At 48.5% G+C, this 21,063-nt stretch overlaps 1 protein-coding gene across 1 annotated transcript in view; it reads right to left on the bottom strand.

The window, feature by feature from the left end:
- The window catches only part of LOC121279727 (laminin subunit beta-1-like), a 228,622-nt gene that overhangs the window by 138,237 nt on the left and 69,322 nt on the right, over nucleotides 1–21,063 (bottom strand). Inside the window, exons 3-8 of the mRNA XM_041190979.1 lie at nucleotides 17,556–17,691; nucleotides 14,805–14,878; nucleotides 12,848–13,036; nucleotides 5,643–5,706; nucleotides 2,462–2,664; nucleotides 1,952–2,072 (exon numbers count right to left, since the gene is read on the bottom strand). Of these exons, the coding sequence (XP_041046913.1) occupies nucleotides 1,952–2,072; nucleotides 2,462–2,664; nucleotides 5,643–5,706; nucleotides 12,848–13,036; nucleotides 14,805–14,878; nucleotides 17,556–17,691 (787 nt within the window). The remainder of the gene's footprint in view (nucleotides 1–1,951; nucleotides 2,073–2,461; nucleotides 2,665–5,642; nucleotides 5,707–12,847; nucleotides 13,037–14,804; nucleotides 14,879–17,555; nucleotides 17,692–21,063) is intronic.

Raw genomic sequence — 21,063 nt, forward strand, 5'->3', positions numbered from 1 at the left:
CCCCCAGCGGGCTGCCCGATGGGAAGTGCTATGCGCTCCCTGTGCTGGGGGAGGAGGGGGATTCCCCAACTGTCAGAGTCCGCACATCTCCCTGAGACTAGGTTCTGCCTCAGGGAGAGCGCCGACAGTGTTTGAAAGTGTAAAAATAGAAAAAAATACATTATTAACATGTCCCCCTCATGTGACAATGTCACACGAGATGGGACATGATAATAAATATCACATAAACTTTATTAAAGATTTTAAAAACAGACTTGAAACCTCAGCCCGCTGCTGGATGAGGTTTGATATTTTATCAGAAGGCGCTGGGGGTGCCCGGCCTGTCCACCAGCCTGAAGGTTGGACGGGCAGGGCCTTGAATTGTTTCCACTACCCTGTCAGCGGCTTAAATTGGCCATTGACAGGTCGGCGGGCGGACAGCTGATCTCGCAGTCCCCCCGCCTTCCTCAATATTTAAGTGGGGAGGGATGAGTCAGGGGCTCCTCCCGACATCATCTCGCATCATTTTTCCCCTCGGCAAGCGGGCCCCGCCCCCAACTCGCCAACGGAAATATTCTGCCCAGCATCTCTGACAGTGCGGCACTCCCTCAGTACTGACCCTCTGACAGTGCAGCACTCCCTCAGTACTGACCGGCTGTCAGTGCAGCACTCATTCAGTACTGACCCTCTGACAGTGCAGCATTCCCTCAGTACTGACCGGCTGTCAGTGCAGCACTCATTCAGTACTGACCCTCTGACAGTGCAGCACTCCCTCAGTACTGACCCTCTGACAGTGCAGCACTCCCTCAGTACTGACCCTCTGACAGTGCAGCACTCCCTCAGTACTAACCCTCTGACAGTGCGGCACTCCCTCAGTACTGATCCTCTGACAGTGCGGCACTCCCTCAGTACTGACCCTCTGACAGTGCGGCACTCCCTCAGTACTGACCCTCTGGCAGTGCGGCATTCCCTCAGTACTGACCCTCTGACAGTGCGGCACTCCCTCAGTACTGACCCTCTGACAGTGCGGCACTCCCTCAGTACTGACCCTCTGACAGTGCAGCACTCCCTCAGTACTGACCTTCTGACAGTGCAGCACTCCCTCAATACTGACCCTCTGACAGTGCGGCACTCCCTCAGTACTGACCCTCTGACAGTGCAGCACTTCCCCAGTACTGACCCTTTGACAGTGCAGCACTCCCTCAGTACTGACCCTCTGACAGTGCAGCACTCCCTCAGTACTGACCCTCTGACAGTGCAGCACTCCCTCAGCACTGACCCTCTGACAATGCAGCACTCCCTCAGTACTGACCCTCTGACAGTGCAGCACTCCCTCAGAACTGACCCTCTGACAATGCAGCACTCCCTCAGCACTGACCCTCTGACAATGCAGCACTCCCTCAGTACTGACCCTCTGACAATGCAGGACTCCCTCAGCACTGACCTCTGACAATGCAGCACTCCCTCAGTACTGACCCTCTGACAGTGCAGCGCTCCCTCAGTACTGACCCTCTGACAGTGCAGCACTCCCTCGGTACTGACCCTCTGACAGTGCGGCACTCCCTCGGTACTGACCCTCTGACAGTGCAGCACTCCCTCAGTACTGACCCTCTGACAGTGCAGCACTCCCTCGGTACTGACCCTCTGACAGTGCAGCACTCCCTCAGTACTGACCCTCTGACAGTGCAGCACTCCCTCAGCACTGACGTACAGTCTCTACAGTGAGATTTGAACCCACAGTTTTTCCTGCAGCAGACTGCTGCATAGTTTCTACTCAATTCCTGGCTAACATATTTCTCCTTATATAATAAACCTTCCAGATCACAGAGAGAGAGAGAACAAGAGAGGGAGAGGATTTAACTGTGTCCGAAGTTTTAAAAATGGAAGAGTCTCAAATACAGGAGCAAAGTTAAGAAAACCAATGAGAAAGCAGTTTCTTGAGGAGAAGGAGGGAATTGGAAATCAGCCGAACCTTTACAGGCGTGTGGGTTATCCACCTCCGCTGGTCTCCATGGCAACTCATGGTAGAAGTCCTTGCACTGCTCGCAGTTTAACCCTTTAGTGTTGTGCTTACAGGTACACCTTCCGTGAATCTGAACAAGAATGTGGGGAGAAACCAGCCGGGATGTTACAATGGATCAAATATTACAAGGGGCTGTGATCTTCAATGAAGAATATAGTCACCACCTTACAGGCGGTAAACCACCTGAATTTATCATTTCCTAACTGGTGAAAAATTGGAATTGCGTCTCCTGCCTCCACAGAAATGGAAATATTAAAACGTTTTGTGCTTGTTTTTTGAGCAGGTTGGGGTGGTGTCCTTAGTGATTCCTGGTTAGGTCACTCAAGACCTGGAAGAACCAGGTGGAATCAAAGACATCTCCAACTGTGACTCACTTGCATCACACGCTCTTCACTCACTCGACAGCATGGAGAACTGACATGGATTAGGCTTCTATCTAGCAGCTTTACAGGGTCTTACCATTCCCAGCACTCCTCCTTGTATCCCCGCTACAGGAGAACACTCTGAAGCATGTCCATAACAGAAGCAACTGCCACGGACCACCAACTCATACATAGCGTAGTAATACTTCTGTAGGACTTCCATTCGCCTATCCAACAGGTTATCTCCAAGAGTATGCAGTTTGGTGAAGTGTATTTTTAAATTAGTAATTCTCAGGAGATCTAGAGGCAATAAAATCACAGAGGGATAGATAACAGAACGTACAATCAAGTGTCAACACGAACCAAGCATCATTCACGCTGAGTCATGCAGGGAAACACTTCACCTTCGCTGATGCTGCTTTTGGGCTAATGGAGGCTGTGTCCATCCCCCCCCACCCCTGGTCCCAACAGAAATTGTCCGACTGGGTTCAGACAGCAGAGTGAGTAGCTGTGGTCTGGATCGCGCTGCCTGAATGTGCAGTGGAAGCAGATTTAATAATAACCTTCAAAAGGGAATTGGGGGAATTATAGGAAAGACATATAGGGTCAGGAGTGTGGGACTAATTGAATAGTGCTTTCAAAGAGCTGGCCCAGGCATGAAGGGCTAAATGGCCTCTTTCCACGCAATATGATGCTCTGGCCCAGTGCACTCTCTGTGTTAAATTTAATGTTGGTTGTGGCCCTGTCCACAGGCTGGAAAGCCAGAGACAACCCTAGCCATTCTCAGAAACCCTGATGTGATTCAGTGGCCATCAGGCAGATAGCTGTTTGCCATCGAAGCTTCTGAAAGACTGAGATTCTGCCTCCAGGACCTGCCAGACAATCTGAGAAGTAACAGTTCTTCAGTCCCAGCAGCACCACCAGGAACAGTGGCCACTGCTGGTACTGCAGCAACATGGAGGAGGCCCCTAGTTATGGACAAAGAAATAGACAAGTTGCAAAAAAGTGTTTTGGATTTGGGGAGAGCGGATTTTAGTAAAATAAGGCAGGATCTGGCCAAGGTAGACTGGGAACAGTTACTTGTGGGGAAATCTACAGAGGACCAGCGGGGGGTGTTCAAAAAGGAAATGAGGGGGGGGTGGGTACAGGCTCAATATGTTCTCTCTAGGGTGATAGGAAGGAGTAACAAGCCCAGAGAACCATGGATGACCAGAGATATTCAGGATAGGATGAGAAGGAAAAGAGAGGCTTTTAGCAGGTACAAGGGAAGCAATCAGCTGAGACATTAGTGCAGTACAGACAGTGCAGGGTGGAGCTTAAGAAAACAATTAGGAGAGCAAAGAGGGGATATGAGAAAGCTCTGGCTGGTAAAAGTAGAGAAAATCCCAAGATATTCTATAATTATATCAATGGGAAGAGGATAACCAGGGAAAGAGTAGGGCCCATTAGGGACCATGGGGGCAATCTATGGGTGGAGCCAGAGGACATTGCTAGGGTGTTGAACGAATACTTCACATTCGTCTTCACCCAAGAGAATGAGGATGAAGGTATGGAACTCGGGGAGAGAGACTGTGAGGTTCTTAAGCAAATTGATATAGGGAGTGACAAGGTATTGGAGGTGTTGGCAGGCTTAAAAGTGGACAAATCTCTAGGTCCGGATGATTTGTGTCCCAGACTGCTGAGGGAGGCAAGGGAGGAGATCGCAGGGGCTCTGACCCAAATTTTTAATTCCTCTCTGGCCTCGGGGGAGGTGCCAGAGGACTGGAGAACAGCTAATGTGGTTCCGCTATTTAAGAAGGGTTGTAGAGATAAGCCAGGGAACTACAGACCAGCGAATCTCACGTCAGTGGTAGGGAAACTATTGGAGAAAATTCTGAAGGAGAGAATCTATCTCCACTTGGAGAGGCAAGGTTTGATCAGGGATAGTCAGCATGGCTTTGTCAGAAGGAGGTCAGTCTAACAAATGTGATTGAATGTTTTGAGGAGGTGACCAGTGTGTAGATGAGGGTAGTGCAGTTGATGTAGTTTATACGGATTTCAGCAAAGCCTTTGACAAGGTCCCACATGGGAGACTTATAAAGAAGGCAAATGCACATGGGATACAGGGTAATTTGATAAGGTGGATTCAAAATTAGTTGTAGGAGGCAGAGGGTGATGACAGAAGGATGCTTTAGTGACTGGAAGCCAGTGTCCAGTGGTGTAGCACAGGGATCTGTGCTGGGTCCCTTATTATTCATCATTTACATAAACGACATAGATGAATATGTGGGGGGTAGGATCAGTAAGTTTGCAGATGACACAAAGATTGGCCGGGTGGTTAACAGTGAGGTTGAGTGTCTTGGGCTACAGGAAGATATGGACGGGATGGTCAAATGGGCAGATAAGTGGCAGATGGAATTTAACCCTGAAAAATGTGAGGTGATACACTTTGGAAGGAGTAACTTGACAAGAAAGTATTTAATGAACAGCATGACACTAGGAAGTTCTGAGAAACAAAGTATCCATAGATCTCTGAAGGTAGAGGGGCATGTTAGTGGGGTGGTGAAAAAGGCATATGGGACACTTGCCTTTATCAATCGAGGCATAGATTACAAAAGTAGCGATGTCATGTTGGAGTTGTATAGAACCTTGGTGAGGCCACAGCTGGAGTACTGTGTGCAGTTCTGGTCGCCACATTATAGGAAGGATGTGATTGCACTGGAGGGGGTGCAGAGGAGATTCACCAGGATGTTGCCTGGGATGAAACATTTAAGTTATGAAGAGAAGTTGGATAGACTTGGGTTGTTTTTATTGGAGCAGAGAAGACTGAGGGGCGACCTGATCGAGGTGTACAAGATTATGAGGGGCATGGACAAGGTGGATAGGGAGCAGCTGTTCCTCTTAGTTAAAGGGTCAGTCACAAGGGGGCATAAGTTCGAGATGAGGGGCAGGAGGTTTAGGTGGGATGTTTTTTACCCAGAGGGTGGTGAGGGTCTGGAATGCGCTGCCTGGGAGGGTGGTGGAGGTGGGTTGCCTCACATCCTTTAAAAAGGACCTGGGTGAGCACTTGACAGCACCCCCACCCCCATGTGGTCAGGTCCTCCCCCTCTCTGGCAACAATTTTGTGGGATACATTCTCTTGTGTGCAAAAGCTGTTTTATAAGAGTCTGAAACAAAACTTTGAATCTAAAACCCTAACACAGAGGGTGAAGCCAATGGAAAATCAGAAACTCTTAATCAGCTTTGAAAACCAAACAACAGCAACATGGACAGAGATACGGAAAGACACATTCTCTCACCTTGAATCTCCAGGCTATAGGGATCGTCCACTTTGATGGCAGGATCGAGCACTTTGTAAATAACCTGGAGGATGGATTCATGTGATTTACTAACTGACATTTCTATCAGAATCTTACACTAATGGTATTTGAAGCATATTCTGAGATACTTCTGAATGATTCTCTATAAATACAAGAAAAATCTCAAAGTGCTTTACAACCAAGTATTTTTGAACAGTAGTTGCGAATGGCCTACTCCTGCTCCTATGTTCCTATGTTATAACATAACAAATATGATACATAGCAAGATCCCACAGAAGCAAGGTGATAAATAATCAGGTATCTTTTTTTAGTGATGCTGGTTAGTGCACTAGAGAGAGCCCCCCCTGCTCTTATTTGAATAGTAGCCATGGGATCTTTCACAGTCATGTGATAGGGAAGACAGTGGGGGGGGTGGGGGAGGAATTTTATGGCCCCATCGTGGTGGGAGTGGGGCCATAAGACATGGCGAGTCATCCAACTGTCCATTGACTTTGGCGGGACTGTAAAATCCCACTGGTATAAAATTCCACTTGGCTCTCAGTTTGAAATCGCCTGTAAAAGATGGCACTAATATTCCCTCAGTACTCACACTCCCTCAGCACTCCCTCAGTACTCACACTCCCTCAGCACTCCCTCAGTATTCACTCCCTCAGCACTCCCTCAGTATTCACTCCCTCAGCACTCCCTCAGTATTCACACTCCCTCAGCGCTCCCTCAGTACTCACACTCCCTCAATACTCACACTCCCTCAGCACTCACACTCCCTCAGCACTCACTCAGTACTCACACTCCCTCAGCACTCCCTCAGTACTCACACTCCCTCAGTACTCACACTCCCTCAATAATCACAGTCCCTCAGCACTCACACTCCCTCAGCACTCACTCAGTACTCACACTCCCTCAGCACTCCCTCAGTACTCACACTCCCTCAGCACTCCCTCAGTACTCACAATCCCTCAGTACTCACACTCCCTCAGCACTCCCTCAGTATTCACTCCCTCAGCACTCCCTCAGTATTCACACTCCCTCAGCACTCCCTCAGTACTCACTCCCTCAGCACTCCCTCAGTACTCACAATCCCTCAGCACTCCCTCAGTACTCACACTCCCTCAGCACTCCCTCAGTATTCACTCCCTCAGCACTCCCTCAGTATTCACACTCCCTCAGCACTCCCTCAGTACTCACTCCCTCAACACTCCCTCAGTACTCACAATCCCTCAGCACTCCCTCAGTACTCACACTCCCTCAGCACTCCCTCAGTATTCACTCCTTCAGTACTCCCTCAGTACTCACAATCCCTCAGCACTCCCTCAGTACTCACACTCCCTCAGCACTCCCTCAGTACTCACAATCCCTCAGCACTCCCTCAGTACTCACACTCCCTCAGCACTCCCTCAGTATTCACTCCCTCAGCACTCCCTCAGTACTCACACTCCCTCAGCACTCCCTCAGTATTCACTCCTTCAGTACTCCCTCAGTACACACAATCCCTCAGCACTCCCTCAGTACTGACACTCCCTCAGCACTCCCTCAGTACTCACACTCCCTCAGTACTCACACTCCCTCAGCACTCCCTCAGTACTCACTCCCTCAGCACTCCCTCAGTACTTACTCCCTCAGCACTCCCTCAGTACTCACACTCCCTCAGCACTCCCTCAGTACTCACACTCCCTCAGTACTCACACTCCCTCAGCACTCCCTCAGTACTCACTCCCTCAGCACTCCCGCAGTACTCACTCCCTCAGCACTCCCTCAGTACTCTCACTCCCTCAGCACTCCCTCAGTACTCACACTCCCTCAGCACTCCCTCAGTACTCACACTCCCTCAGTACTCACACTCCCTCAGCACTCCCTCAGTACTCACACTCCCTCAGCACTCCCTCAGTACTCACACTCCCTCAGTACTCACACTCCCTCAGTACTCACACTCCCTCAGCACTCCCTCAGTACTCACACTCCCTCAGCACTCCCTCAGTACTCACACTCCCTCAGTACTCACACTCCCTCAGCACTCCCTCAGTACTCACTCCCTCAGCACTCCCTCAGTACTCACACTCCCTCAGCACTCCCTCAGTACTCACACTCCCTCAGCACTCCCTCAGTAATCACACTCCCTCAGTACTCACTCCCTCAGCACTCCCTCAGTACTCACACTCCCTCAGTACTCACTCCCTCAGCACTCCCTCAGTACTCACACTTGGGGGTTGTCCTGAAATATTTCAGGATATAAATCCTGAAACATGGGGCTTGAGTCTCTGGAATGGGAGGTGAAGACACAACCTTCTACCTTCTGCTCACTGCCTGCTGCAGATATGCAGCCTGGTGAACATTCGAATCTACTCCCCCGAGTTCTTTTGACTTCTTGTGTGTACAGAGAATATGTAACACTTCATCCAGCAACAACTCAATTACCTCAACTCATCTCATCGCCTGTATTAGAAACTTTTGGAAGATCTCACTGTGGAAAAAATAAAACCTCGGAATGACCTAAGGGGCAGAGTTTTGCCCTTGGTGTGCGGGCTGGGTGTGGGGGGTGGGCGTGGTTAGGAAGCTGATTTCACACTGGTGGGCCAATTAAGGCCAGCCAATTAATCTGGGGGAGCTCCGAGAAGGGCTGGGGGGACTTGATGTCCGTCGGGACCAATGGTGACCTGGTGGCCGATTCAAAAGCGTCCCAGGCAGCTCCAGGAAGGTTGCTGTGGACAGACGCTGAGATGAAGATGGATTCCAGTACAGTTGGACACAGCAGGTGGCAGCGCAGGGCAGTGGGGCAGTCGGCCCTGCAGTTCTCCAATGGGTGCCTCGCTGCCCTCCTGGAGGAGCTGATAGACGGAAGGGAAACCCTTGTCCCCAGGAATGAAAGGAGGAGGCTCCTGCACCTCACCAAAAGAGCCAGGGTGGTGGGGGGGGGTGGAATCCAGGATGAGCAGCCTCCATGTGGTGGAGGCGCACATGGGTGCAGTGCCAGAAGCACTTCAATGGTCTGCTGCGATCGGGAAGGGTGAGTACCACGTTGGCATGGGTCAGTGTGCAGAACAGTTAAGGGCTGGCCACTCCCCAACCCCCATCCCCATCCCACCATGGACCTGTGGGGTGTTGGAGTCCCAGGAGGTTACCCAGGTCAGCGTCTATGCCCTCAGTGTTCTCCTCACTGTGTTCATCCTCGGACTCACTACTGGATCCATCCTCTGGGGCCTGTGCAGCTGCCTCAAGATCCTCTTCCTCCAGTGGGTCCCCCCTTGCCAGTGCCGGATTGTGGGGAGCGCAGTGTGTAACCACTGTCAGTGACACCCACTCTGGGGGTATTGAAGTGCTCCCCCTGAACAGTTCAGGCATGGGAAGTGCATCTTGAGAAGAACTATGGTTCTCTCCACCACCTCCATTGTGGAGACATGACTCCTCTGTTCCTGGATGGGGGAGAGGCGTCATGAGCCACCTTCTGAGGGGATAGCCCTTGTCACCCAGCAGCCATCCATCCAGCCGGGCTGGAGCACTGAAGAGCCCCGGCACCTGGGAGTGTCTCAGGATGTAAGTGTCATGGGAGCTGCCTGGGTACCGTGCACAGACTTGTAGAATCAGCATCCTGGGATCACACACTATCTGCACGTTCATGGAGTGGAAGCCCTTCCTGTTGACGAAGGCACCCGGCTCACCCGCTGGCATCTTGATGGCCACATGTGTACAGTCTATAGCACCCTGGACACGGGGGAAGCCAGCAATCATTGTGAAGCCTCTGGCTCGCTCAGCCTGGCTGGCCTCGTCCATACGGAATGAATAAGTGTCATTACCAGCCTGAACAGAGCTTCTGTCACCAGCTTGACACACCTGTGGACAGCTGATTGGGAGACTCCACACAGATTCCCCCACTGACCCCTGGGAAGAGCTGGAGGTATAGAAGTTGAGGGTCACTGTGATCTTCAGAGCCACTGGCATGGGGTGTCTACCCACACAGTCGGAGCTGATCTCAGGGCCAATCCTCTGATAAATGGAGGTCACTGTCTCCCTGGAGAGGTGGAGCCTCCTTCGGCATTGCACCTCAGACATATTGAGGTAGCTGCATCGCTGCCTGTAAACCCTGGCAGCAGGATAGTGGTGTCTTCTTGGCCCCTTCCACCTTGGACTGCCTGCTGGCCCTGTGCCCCTTGTGCCTGCGTCTCTCCTCCCACAGGTCCCTCCCCTGGAGGCTGCATTGGGACACCCAGCCTCCTCCCCCTTCTGCCCCTCTCTTCCTCCCCAGAGGAGGTGCCTCCAGCGGAGACCACAATCCCCATTCCCAGGGTAAGGGAAGGCTGTCTGATACCTGGAAGGATCCACACGGTCTGAATCCTCCAGGGGCCTTGGAGACACCAAAAAGTCCTGAAATGAAGTCTGGAAACGCTCAGAATGCAGCTCTGAAACTGTCCAGGTCACAAAATCAACCAGCAGCACTCGATCTCCAAAACTCCTCACTACTCACACGGGCAATGCTGCTGACCCTTCTTATCCCACCCGTGGATGAACTTTTGCGACCTGCCCACCTGCCCGTTTTGCCCGTGCGATAGCCAAAAATTCACACGGGCCACGCAAACTCGGAGGCAACTGGTGTGTCAAGGGGCTGAAGTGGCTGCTTAATTAATGGCGGGTAGGCCTCTGGTCCCCCTCAAGCACCCACCTAGCGAAATATCGCGAGGGTGCACGTTGACGTTGGCACGATCGGCTGACACCAACACCTGTCATTTCACGCTCGAGCAGGTCGGGCACCCACCAATTGAAAAGTTCTGCCCGAGGTTATACTCTAAGCCACAAGGTTTAATTTTCCATGTGGAAATTCAGATCCAATTATCATAATTTCTTGGCAGGCTGGATGTGTGTTTGTCAAGAACCCAAGATATTATTAATAATCTTTATCATTCATGAAAGGTGCAAAACCAAACAGGCAGTGGTAATTCAAAACTACTTGCTTACATTTTTCTACCACATCAACGCGTGGCAAGGACTTCACACAACAAACTATTGTGCAGAACGGGTGTGACTGCTGTTATGTAGGAAATGTCACAGCCAACTTGCACAGCAAGATCCCACGGACAACGACGAATGGCTGGGTTGATGCTACTCGCCAAGGGAGGAATGTTGCCGAATCATCAGGTCAGGGGGAGAATTTTATGTCCCGTGGGCAGACACGTAGGTGCCTGAGCTGATCGGGCGTAAAATCCCGCGAGATGACGCCGGGCGTGTGTCCCGACATCATTGTGCACTCGTGAGGTGTTTCACTCGGCGGGAGCGCTAAAGTCAGAAGTGCCGATAATTAAGAGGGAAATTGAGCCCCTTAGCTGTGCAATTGTCTCCGATTTTCCGTGGCCTGTTTAACCTGATGGTTGGTGGAGGTGAGAATCGGCCAGGCGGCCTTTACATTTTACATCGAACCTCATCCAAGGGCGGGATGGAATCTCCGTTAGGAAATAAAATTAAAATAAATATCTGTGGACGGTGTTTTTCTGAGGTATATTTTCAGGTGCTTGATTGTGATGGGTGGACATTTTGTTTGAAGGTTTTTAAACCTTTATTTCATTATTAGCGGGTCCGCAGCTCCCTGGGGAGCAGGGAATTCTCTCTCAGCGCCTAGTCCCGCCCACCCACGGTGACATCATCACCCAACCACCCCCCACCCACAGTGACATCATCACCCACCCCCCCGCTCACCCACAGTGACATCATCACCCACCCCCCGCTCACCCGCAGTGACATCATCACCCACCCCCCCCGCTCACCCGCGGTGACATCATCACCCACCCCCGCCCACCCGCGGTGACATCATCACCCACACCCCACCCACCCGCGGTGACATCATCACCCACCCCCCCGCTCACCCGCGGTGACATCATCACCCAACCCCCGCCCACATGCGGTGACATCATCACCCACCACTGCCCACCCGCGGTGACATCATCACCCACCCCCCCAACCCGCAGTGACACCATCGCTCACCCCCCCCACCCACGGTGACATCATCACCCAACCCCTGCCCACCCGCGGTGACATCATCACCCACCCCCCTGCCCACCTGCGGTGACATCATCGCTCACCCCCCCACCCGCGGTGACATCATCACCCACCCCCGCCTACCTGCGGTGACATCATCGCCCGCCCCCACCCACCCGCGGTGACATCATCACCCACCCCCACCCACCCGCGGTGACATCATCGCCCGCCCCCACCCACCCGCGGTGACATCATCGCCCCCCCCCCCCATCTTCCCACCCCGACAGCGCTGAGCTTTTCAGCGCACGTTTCAGGCTGACCGGCCGTTAGCTGGACAGCCAGAGTGAAATCCCGGCTGGGGTTCCGTTTCCCAGTCGCTCCTCCAAAGGTTAAATTCAGACCCAAGAGAAATCTCTGCTTTTCTTCCAATAGTGGACATGGAGCATTTTATATGCAGCTGAGAGGGCAGGCATGGCTTCAGTTTAACATCGCCAGCAGACTGCAGGTCCAATTCTGCAGCACCCGCTCAGTACTGACGCTGGGAGTGTCAACCCGGAGCGGGGGCTCAAGCTCCTCAAGTGGGACCTGAACCCAGAATTGTCTAACTCAAAGGCAAGCACGCTACCCACTGAGCCCCAGCTGATGCACGGGGAGCACTGATTGTTGAGAGATGCGAACGCAGCCCCCTGTTAAAGGACTGGGAGACAGTGCCAATATAACATGGGCTGCTGTGCGGAGGTATTTGGCTATATCCCTGGGAGATGACCATCTCTCTGCAGCATCTGAGAGTTATTAAATCCTTCCTCGCCATGGATTGGTGAAATGAGAAATTCAGCATTTGGTCAGGAATATGAACACAAGGAGTATGATCAAAACATTGGAAGAATCTCAGTCAGGATTTTGAGCCAAATTTCAGCATCAGTGCTGATAAACCCTTTCCATGATTTGTGATGAATCCACTCCACATTTCCATTTCAGAGAAAGTTCAGCTAAGTTTTGACTTCAAGGGAAACATGAATTTGGAGAGGTGTTTAAGGAGCAGCCTGAGTTGTTATCTCCCAGTTTAAGGTGTGAGTTGGGAGCAGAAAGCTGAGCTTTGGGCCCGACATCTGCCAATCATTTAATCAGACACTTGGTGGTCTCACAGCTCCACTTTCTCCCTCCCTCTTCCCTCGAGTTTTCTAATTGACGAGCATGATCCCGTAGACACTGAACGCGTGACATACCTCACCGTCCGTAGAAGGCTCAATGTCAGAGTAACGATGGTCGCAAATAATGTCATCGATTTTCCTTAGGGGGCCAGTGGGGATATGAGGGAAGGAAACTGTACAGTTGAAAGCAAAATAACGATACACCTTCCATGTCCGACCAAAGTCTGCTGATCTCTCGATGTACATGGCAGCCGGACGGAAAGTCTAATTGACAGAACAATTGAATGATAAAATGTGATGGTTACAACCTGCATTTATACAGCATTTTGAATTTAGTAAAATGTCCCACGGTGCTTCAATGTAGTGACATCAGACAACATTTGACACCGAGCGACATGAGGTGATATTAGGACCAAAAGCTTGGTCAAAGAAGTAGGTTTTTAGGGGCGTCTTAAAGGAAAAGGAGAGAGAGGTAGAGACGCGGAAAGGTTCAGGGTGGGGGGGGGGGGTGCGGAATTCCAGAGGCCGGAATTGGAGGAGCGCAGAGATCTCGGAGGGAGTTACAGGTGATAGGGAGGGCTGAGGTCATGCAGGGACCTTCGAAAAGAAGGACAAACATTTTAAATGTGAGCTGTTGGTGTTTTTGGACTGGAAGCTAATGCGTTGTATGTTTTATATTTTGGATCAAAGCAGAGATGACATTAGTTTTTATGTGTGTAGCAGGTTTCATTTACAGTGCTTTAAAGTGTCTGCTCCATGTTTCAGCTCTAGCTTCCAGCTCTTTCTACAGCTTGTTTACTTTTCTCTAAGTCCACACCCAGGCTTAACCAAGCAAGCAGAGTGAGCATCAATTATAAACAGGCTCACATAATCAAACACAAAACAATTGAACAATACACAATGAGGTTCAGTGAGCACTGGGAGTGATGGGTGAACAGGATTTGGTGCGAGTTAGGATATGAGCAGCAAAGTTTTAGATGAGTTAAAGTTGACACATCCCTGATGAGTCTCCATAAACTTTCAGTGATGGCCCAAAGCCAAGTAATTAGACAAAAGCAAAATAACTTCATTAGCAGCAGCAGCAGAATGAAGTTTGGCCGCAGGGCATTGTAATGAACATGCTTATTCCACCGAGCACCAAATCCTGACTGCTCCCTGGAAGTAGGCCTAGCTGTGTGACCAACAAGGTAGTGGCATGATACTGTACAGGTGGGACATGGTTACTAATTAACAGCCGGAGGGGACTGTAGGCTCAAAGCCAGTATATAAAAGGTTCTGATCAAAGAGCTAAACCGATTTGGAACCTGGCCCAAAACTGAGGGCGTGTTCTAATAGCCTACATGGCAGCAGTAAATCCCATCAGTGTGCTGACACAACAAAGCTGGTGTTAGAGCAACTTTTTCAGAATAATTAATAAGATTTTTTTTTTAGTTTATAGAAATAACCTTAAGTAAATAAATTCATTAATACCCCTCAGTAAATACCCTCAATAATGCCCTTAGTTATATTCCTCCTTAAATGCCCTCAGTAAATTCCCACAGTAATACCCTCAGTAATAATCTTCCTTAGATACCCTCAGTAAATACCCTCAGTAAATGAACTCAATAATAACCTCCCTTAAATACCCTCAGCATATACTTTCAGTAAATACCCTAAATAAATACTCTCTGTCATGACTCTCAGTAGCAACTCTCAGTAATAACCTTCAGTAATAACCCTCAACAAATACCCTCAGTAATAACCCTTGGTAATAACCCTCACTAAATACCCTCAGTTAAAATCCTCTATTTAAATGGCGAGCAAGGGGAAAATAGGAAGAATATATTCACTGAAACCTTCCCTCAGCACAGACTACAAGATGGGTATTTTTCTGTTTGGTGTTTCAAGCCGAAGCTGATTAGATGTGTGAAGGAACAGAAATTGTTTTAGAACTCTGTTGTATGTGTAATGTTGAGTCGGGCTATATTAAAAGGATTGCTATGAAGTTGCAGCCTGTATACAACCAGCCTTCTCAGGATGTCCTCTCTCTTACCTTGAATTTCATGATGAGGTGTGTGAAGTGGAACTCGGCTTCTAAGTTTAGTTGGATGCTGACTTTTTCTTCACCTGGAGACGAGACACAGTGAGATGGAGACTCACTACAAACATGCATAAAGGTATCACGTGACATCATGTTAACATCCTCTTCAAGCAGACACAGGCCTAGATTCAGAGATCAATGGTCACTGATCATTGGATTGGTGTACATGTCTGGGATACTGTGTACAGGTTTGGTTTCCTTATTTGAAAAAAGATATAACTGCAGTCGAAGCAGTTCAGTGAAGGTTCACTTGACTCATTCCTGGGATGAAGGGTTTGTCTTGTGAAGAAAGGTTGGACAGGTTGGGCCGATACCCATTGGAGTTTAGAAGAATGAGAGCCGACCTTATTGAAATATACAAGATCCTGAAGGGATTTGATAGGGTGGATACTGGAAGGATGCTTCTCCTTGTGGGACACAGTCTAAGAATAAGGGGTCTACTGTTTAAGATGGAGATGAGGAGAAATATTTTCTCTCAAAGGGTTGTTAGTGCAATTCTCTTCCCCAGAAAGTAGTGGAGGCTGGGTCATTGGGTTTATTCAAGTTAGACAGATTCTTGATAAACAAGGGAGTCGAGGGTTATGGGGAGGTGCTGGGTTGTGTGGGGCAGGGGGTTGCAGACGGCAAAGTGGGGTTGAGACACAGCCAGATCAGGCTGGATCTCATTGAATGGTGGAGCGGGCTCGAAGGGCTGAATGGTCTACTCCTGCTCCTATGTTCCTATATCCTGTGTTCCTATGTTCCTAAGTCCTATGTCCTACGTTCCTATCATGCAGAAACTTCAGCAATTTGCATTTTATGTCAAACCTTTAATGTGACAAAATGTCCCAAGGTGTCCCACAGGAGGCGCAATCTGACCCTCTAATCCATCTAAACAAAGGACAGGACACTGGACAGGTAATCAAAAGATTGGTCAAAGAGGTAGGTTTTTAAGGAGAGATGGAGATGTTTTGGGAAGGAGCTCTAGAGCTTAGGAGCCAGATGGTGTGCATTGCCAATCAAAAACAAGGGCGGAATTTTATGGCCCCACCGCAGTGGGGGTGGGGGTGGGGCTGTAAAATGTGGCCTGGTGGACAAGAATCCATTGACCTCGACGGGACTGTAAAATCCTGGTGGTGTAATAGGACCCTAGGCCAGCTAACAAGAGAAAGCTCTTGTCTCATGAAGCACACCCCTACCCATGGACCTCAAGCCATTCATTTAATCTCTTAAAAGATTGTATAAAATTTCAACCTCATCTGTCCAATCTCACATCTACACTGTCCAAACCTTGGCAGCTTGCTCTATACAAATGGCATTGCTTTGATCACAGTAGCACAAGAACTCGAAACGTCAACTCTTTTCTTCTCCGCCGATGCTGCCAGACCTGCTGAGTTTTTCCAGGTATTTCACAAGAACCATTGTGCTTTTGATTCGATTTCATGAGCTCTGCCAACACTTATAACAATAACTGCCAGTGGATTGGGAGGGAGGGAGTAAATAAAGTACCAGTTCATTGTTCTGCTGCCTCTTGGCAACTGTGTGCCTCAGGTATAACTCTTGGCCAGACAAAGGGTGTAGTGTTCACTGTCTCTAACAGCAGTTACAATCACAAATATAACCAGTTCCTGTGATCTCAACAACAAGTACACTGGAAGTCAATCCATTCTAACAAAGAAATTCAACCCAAAACCCTCATCTCATGTGTTTCTTTTAGATCTCTCTAAGATCGAGGTAATCCAATTAGCTGTCCCTGCCGTGTCTTCCCTTCCATTAGCCCACCCGGCCATTCTTCCTCAAATGCTCACCCCAATGAGTAGCCCTGAACTCACATCCTTCTCTAATTTCTCTTCCATCCCCCCTCCTGCCCTCTCTTAGCTCATCTTGTCCTTAAGACCCGCCTCCTGTTCCCTCGATCCTGTTCCCACTAAACTGCCGATCACCCAACCACCCTTCCTGCGCTCATTTTAGCCGATATTGTAAACAGTTCTCCCTCTTAAGGTGTTGTCCGTCTGCCCTTTAAACCTGCCGTCATTATCGTGTACCTCAATAAACCAACCCTTCACCCTACCATCCTTGCAAACTACTGTTATATCTCTAACCTCCCTCTCTTCTCCAAAGTCCTTGAACATGCTGTCACCTCACAAATCCATTGCCATCTTTCCTGGGATCCCATGTTTGAATCCCCCCAATAAGGTTTCCACCCAGACACGGTGATGACCAGCTTTATCAAGGTCATAAATGGCACCCTATGTAACTGTGACAATGGGAAACTTTCCATGCAGGGGTTTAATGCAAGAGTAAGATTTTTAAATTTGATTGTAAAATGGGGAAGCCAGGAGCCAAAGTAGATCAGTAGGTCATGATGAAGTAGGTTAAGAGCAGCAGAGTTTTGGAGAAGATGAGGTTTATGCAGGATTGGAGGTAGCCTGCCAGGTTTAGCAGTCAACAGGCTGAGGTAGGATGGAACTGAGACATATTATGGAGGTGGAACTAGGTGATCTTTGCGATGGAGATAATATCCAATCGTATTATTGGGTTACTGCAGTCACCAAGAGCCTGGTTCAGCCTAAGACAATGGTCAAGGAGGGGGATGGAAATTCCCAGGTAGCCGTACACCACATCGTCACTTTACACATCACGAATCAATTCTACAGGAGACCTCAGCCTGACTGCATTGTCCAGCCACAGCTTGAGGATCGCACTCACAGTGTTCGAACTCACCATTCTCAGATTGCCACCAGGTCCTTTCTTGCCTCTGATCAGTCAGATAGATCACGTTCTTTACCCGGTGACTATTTCGGTTACTGAAAGGATGATAAGGCCTTCTCGAATCGCACTGGAAACATTTCTCCACCTCCTACAACACCAAGAGGAAACTCACAACTTTATTGGAATGTTCATGTTTCACTGAGAATACTGTCTCCAAGGTTGGTCCCTCCACATGACTTGCTGATAAAACTTTGGAAAAGGCTCAGAGTGGCTCACAAGGATCACGACAATTTTAAACACCTTAATCAGCCCTGACCGGCCTAAAAAGCAGGGCCTATGGAGTTTGGAGGCGCAAAACTTCAGGACAATCTGATAGAGGAGTTTCGAATAATGACAGGACTAATGTTTTCATACCAACAGATGATTTCAATTAGACTAGATCAGGTAGGGTCAAGGGTCATGAAGATAAGTTACACAAGGGTGGAACTTGTTTTGATTCTGGGGACAGTCGAGTTAGACAAGCTACTCTTTTGTGAACCCACCTCAGACTCCCTATGGAGCATAAGAAAGAGAGCTGGACTGGAAATCTCCAGATGGGATGGATTAACTGAAATGATGGACTGAATGGCCTTCTACTGTGTCAAGTGTAACATCTCTCTGGCTATGAGTCAGATGTTTTCAACCGGAGACCCTGGCCCTCTAGGTGTCTGTGAGAACATTCCAAGAGTTTTGCCTCCACCTCGAGCTTCTCCCAACGCCATCAGTCTAGACCCCAGATTAACTGTGCACATATCGACCACTGATCGACTGCCATCACAGTCAGTGCCAGACCAGTCATGTGACCCACCTGACCTCTCACCTCGCTCGCATGAGAAAGTAATTCACTTACAAAATTCAACACTAAAACTGAAGTGTTGACAATATTTTTTAACATGTTTCGCATTGTTTAGATCCAATAAGAAAATGTTATTTTATGACATACATACAAACATACAAATATGAGGAGTAGGCCATTCGGCCCCTCAAGCCTGTTCCACCATTTGATAAGATCATGGCTGATCTGACTGTGGCCTCTACTTTCCTGATTACCCCCTATACCCTTTAACTCCCTTGTCAGTCAAGAATCTATCGAACTCAGCCATAAAAATATTCAGTGACCCAGCCTCGACTGCTCTCTGGAGAAGAGAACTCCACAGACTAACAACCCTCTGAGAAAAAAATTCTCCTCGTCTCTGTTTTAAATGGGAGACCCCTATTTTCAAACTGTGTCCCCTTGTTCTAGTCTCCCCCACAAGGCGAAACATCCTCCCAGCACCCACCCTGTCAAATCCCCTCAGGATCTTAGATGTTTGAAGAAGATCACCTCTCATTCTTCTAAACTCCAATGGGTATAGTTCAATTGTTCAACCTTCCTTTAGAAGATAAACTCTTCAGCCCAGGAATCAGTTGAGTGAACCTTTTCTGAACTGCTTCTGATGCAATTACACCCTTTTGTGAATAAGGAGACCAAAACTGTACACATATGAACATACAAACCTAGGAGATAGGAGCAGGAGTAGGTCGTTCAGCCCCTCAACCCTGCCCCAAATTCAATAAGACCATGGCTAATGTGTTTGTGTTTCGAGTTCCACATTCCCATCTACCCTCGATAACCTTTGATTCCCTTACCTAACAAGAATCTATCTACCTTCTCCTTAAAAATATTCAGTGACCCCACCCCCACCACTTTCTGAGGCAGCGAGTTCCAAAGTCGCACAACCCTCTGAGAGAAAAAAATTCTCCTCATCTCTGTCCTAAAAGGGTGACCCCTAATTTTAAAACAGTGACCCCTAGTTCTGGACTCACCCACAAGAGGAAACATCCTTTCCACACCCACCTTGTCAAGGCCATTCAGGATCTTGTAAACTTCAATCAAATCACCCCTCACTCTTCTAAACTCCAGTGGAAACAAGCCCAGTCTGTCCAACCTTTCCTCATAAGACAACCCACTCATTCCAGGTATCAATCTAGTAAACCTCCTCTGAACCATCTCCAACACATTTACATCCTTCCTTAAATAAGGAGAGCAAAACTACACAGCATTTGAGGTGTGGTCCCATCAATGCCTTGTATAACTGAAGGATAACATCCTTATTTATATGTTCAATCCCTCTTGTAATAAAGGATAGCATTCCATTAGCCTTCTTAATTACTTGCTGTTCCCGCATACTAACTTTTTGTGACTCATGTACTAGAACACCTAGATCCCTCCACACTTGGGAATTCTGCAGCCATTCTCCATTTAAGGAATACTCTGCTTTTTATTCTTCCTGCCAAAGTGAACAACTTCTCATTTTCCTATGTTATACTCCGTCTGCCAGATTTTTTGCCAACTCACTCAACTTACCTATATCTGCTTGTAATCTCCTTATGTCTGCTTCACAACATACTTTCCTACCTATCTTTGTGTCATCTGCAAATTTAGCTATCATGCCTTCACTCTCCTCATCTAAGACATTAATGTAAATTGTAAAAAGTTGAGGCCCCAGCGCAGTCCCCTGCAGGACTCTACTCGTCACATCCTGCCAATCAGACAAAGACCCTTTTATGTATGCTCTCTGATTTCTGCCAGCCAGTCAATCTTCTATCCATGCTAATATGTTACCCGCTGCACCATGAGCTTTTATTTTCTGCAATAACCTTTGATGTGGCACCTTATCAAATGCCTTCTGGAAATCCAAGTACAGTACATCCACCGGTTCACCTTTATCCACAGCACATGTTACTTCTTCAAAGAACCCCAATAAATGGGTTAAGCATGATTTCCCTTTCACAAAACCATGCTGACTCTTCCTGATTACCTTGAGCTTTTCTAAGTGACCAGCTATAACCTCTTCAATGATCGACTCAAACACCTTAAGTTTGATGCTTTCCCTAACTTCTTTAGTTAACCACGGATGGTGTGTCCTCCCTTTAGAATTATTTCTTTTTATGTCTGTCACTGATTCTCTATCGGTCTATCCCCTAGCCGAGTATCCCCGTTCACTTCAGCTAGCTCAGCTTTCATGCCCACATAGTTGCCCTGATTTAAGTTTAAGATACTAGTCTTAGACCCACTCTTCTCCTTTTCAAACTGGTTGTAAAATTCAATCATCCTGTGGTCGCTTCTACTTAGGGTTGTCTTTACCCTGATGTTATTAATTAATCCTGTCACACTATACAATACAAAGCCTAATATAACTTGCTCTCTGGTTGGCTGCTCTAAGAAACTATCTTGAAAGCATTCTATGAACTCCTCATCCAGGCTACTACTGCCAATCTGATTTTCCCAGTTTACATGTAGACTAAAGTCACCCATGATTATTGCTGTCCCTTTATCACAAGCATCCAATATTTCTTCTTGTATAGTTTTTTCTACATTGTGGTTAAGTTCGGGGGCCTGTAGACCACTCCCACTAGTGACTCCTTTCCCCAACTATTCCTCATCTCCGCCCAAACCGAGTCTACATGCTGATCTCCTGAACCAAGGTCACCTCTAACT

The sequence above is a fragment of the Carcharodon carcharias genome, chromosome 7 (assembly GCF_017639515.1).
Source record: "Carcharodon carcharias isolate sCarCar2 chromosome 7, sCarCar2.pri, whole genome shotgun sequence".
NCBI lineage: Eukaryota > Metazoa > Chordata > Chondrichthyes > Lamniformes > Lamnidae > Carcharodon > Carcharodon carcharias.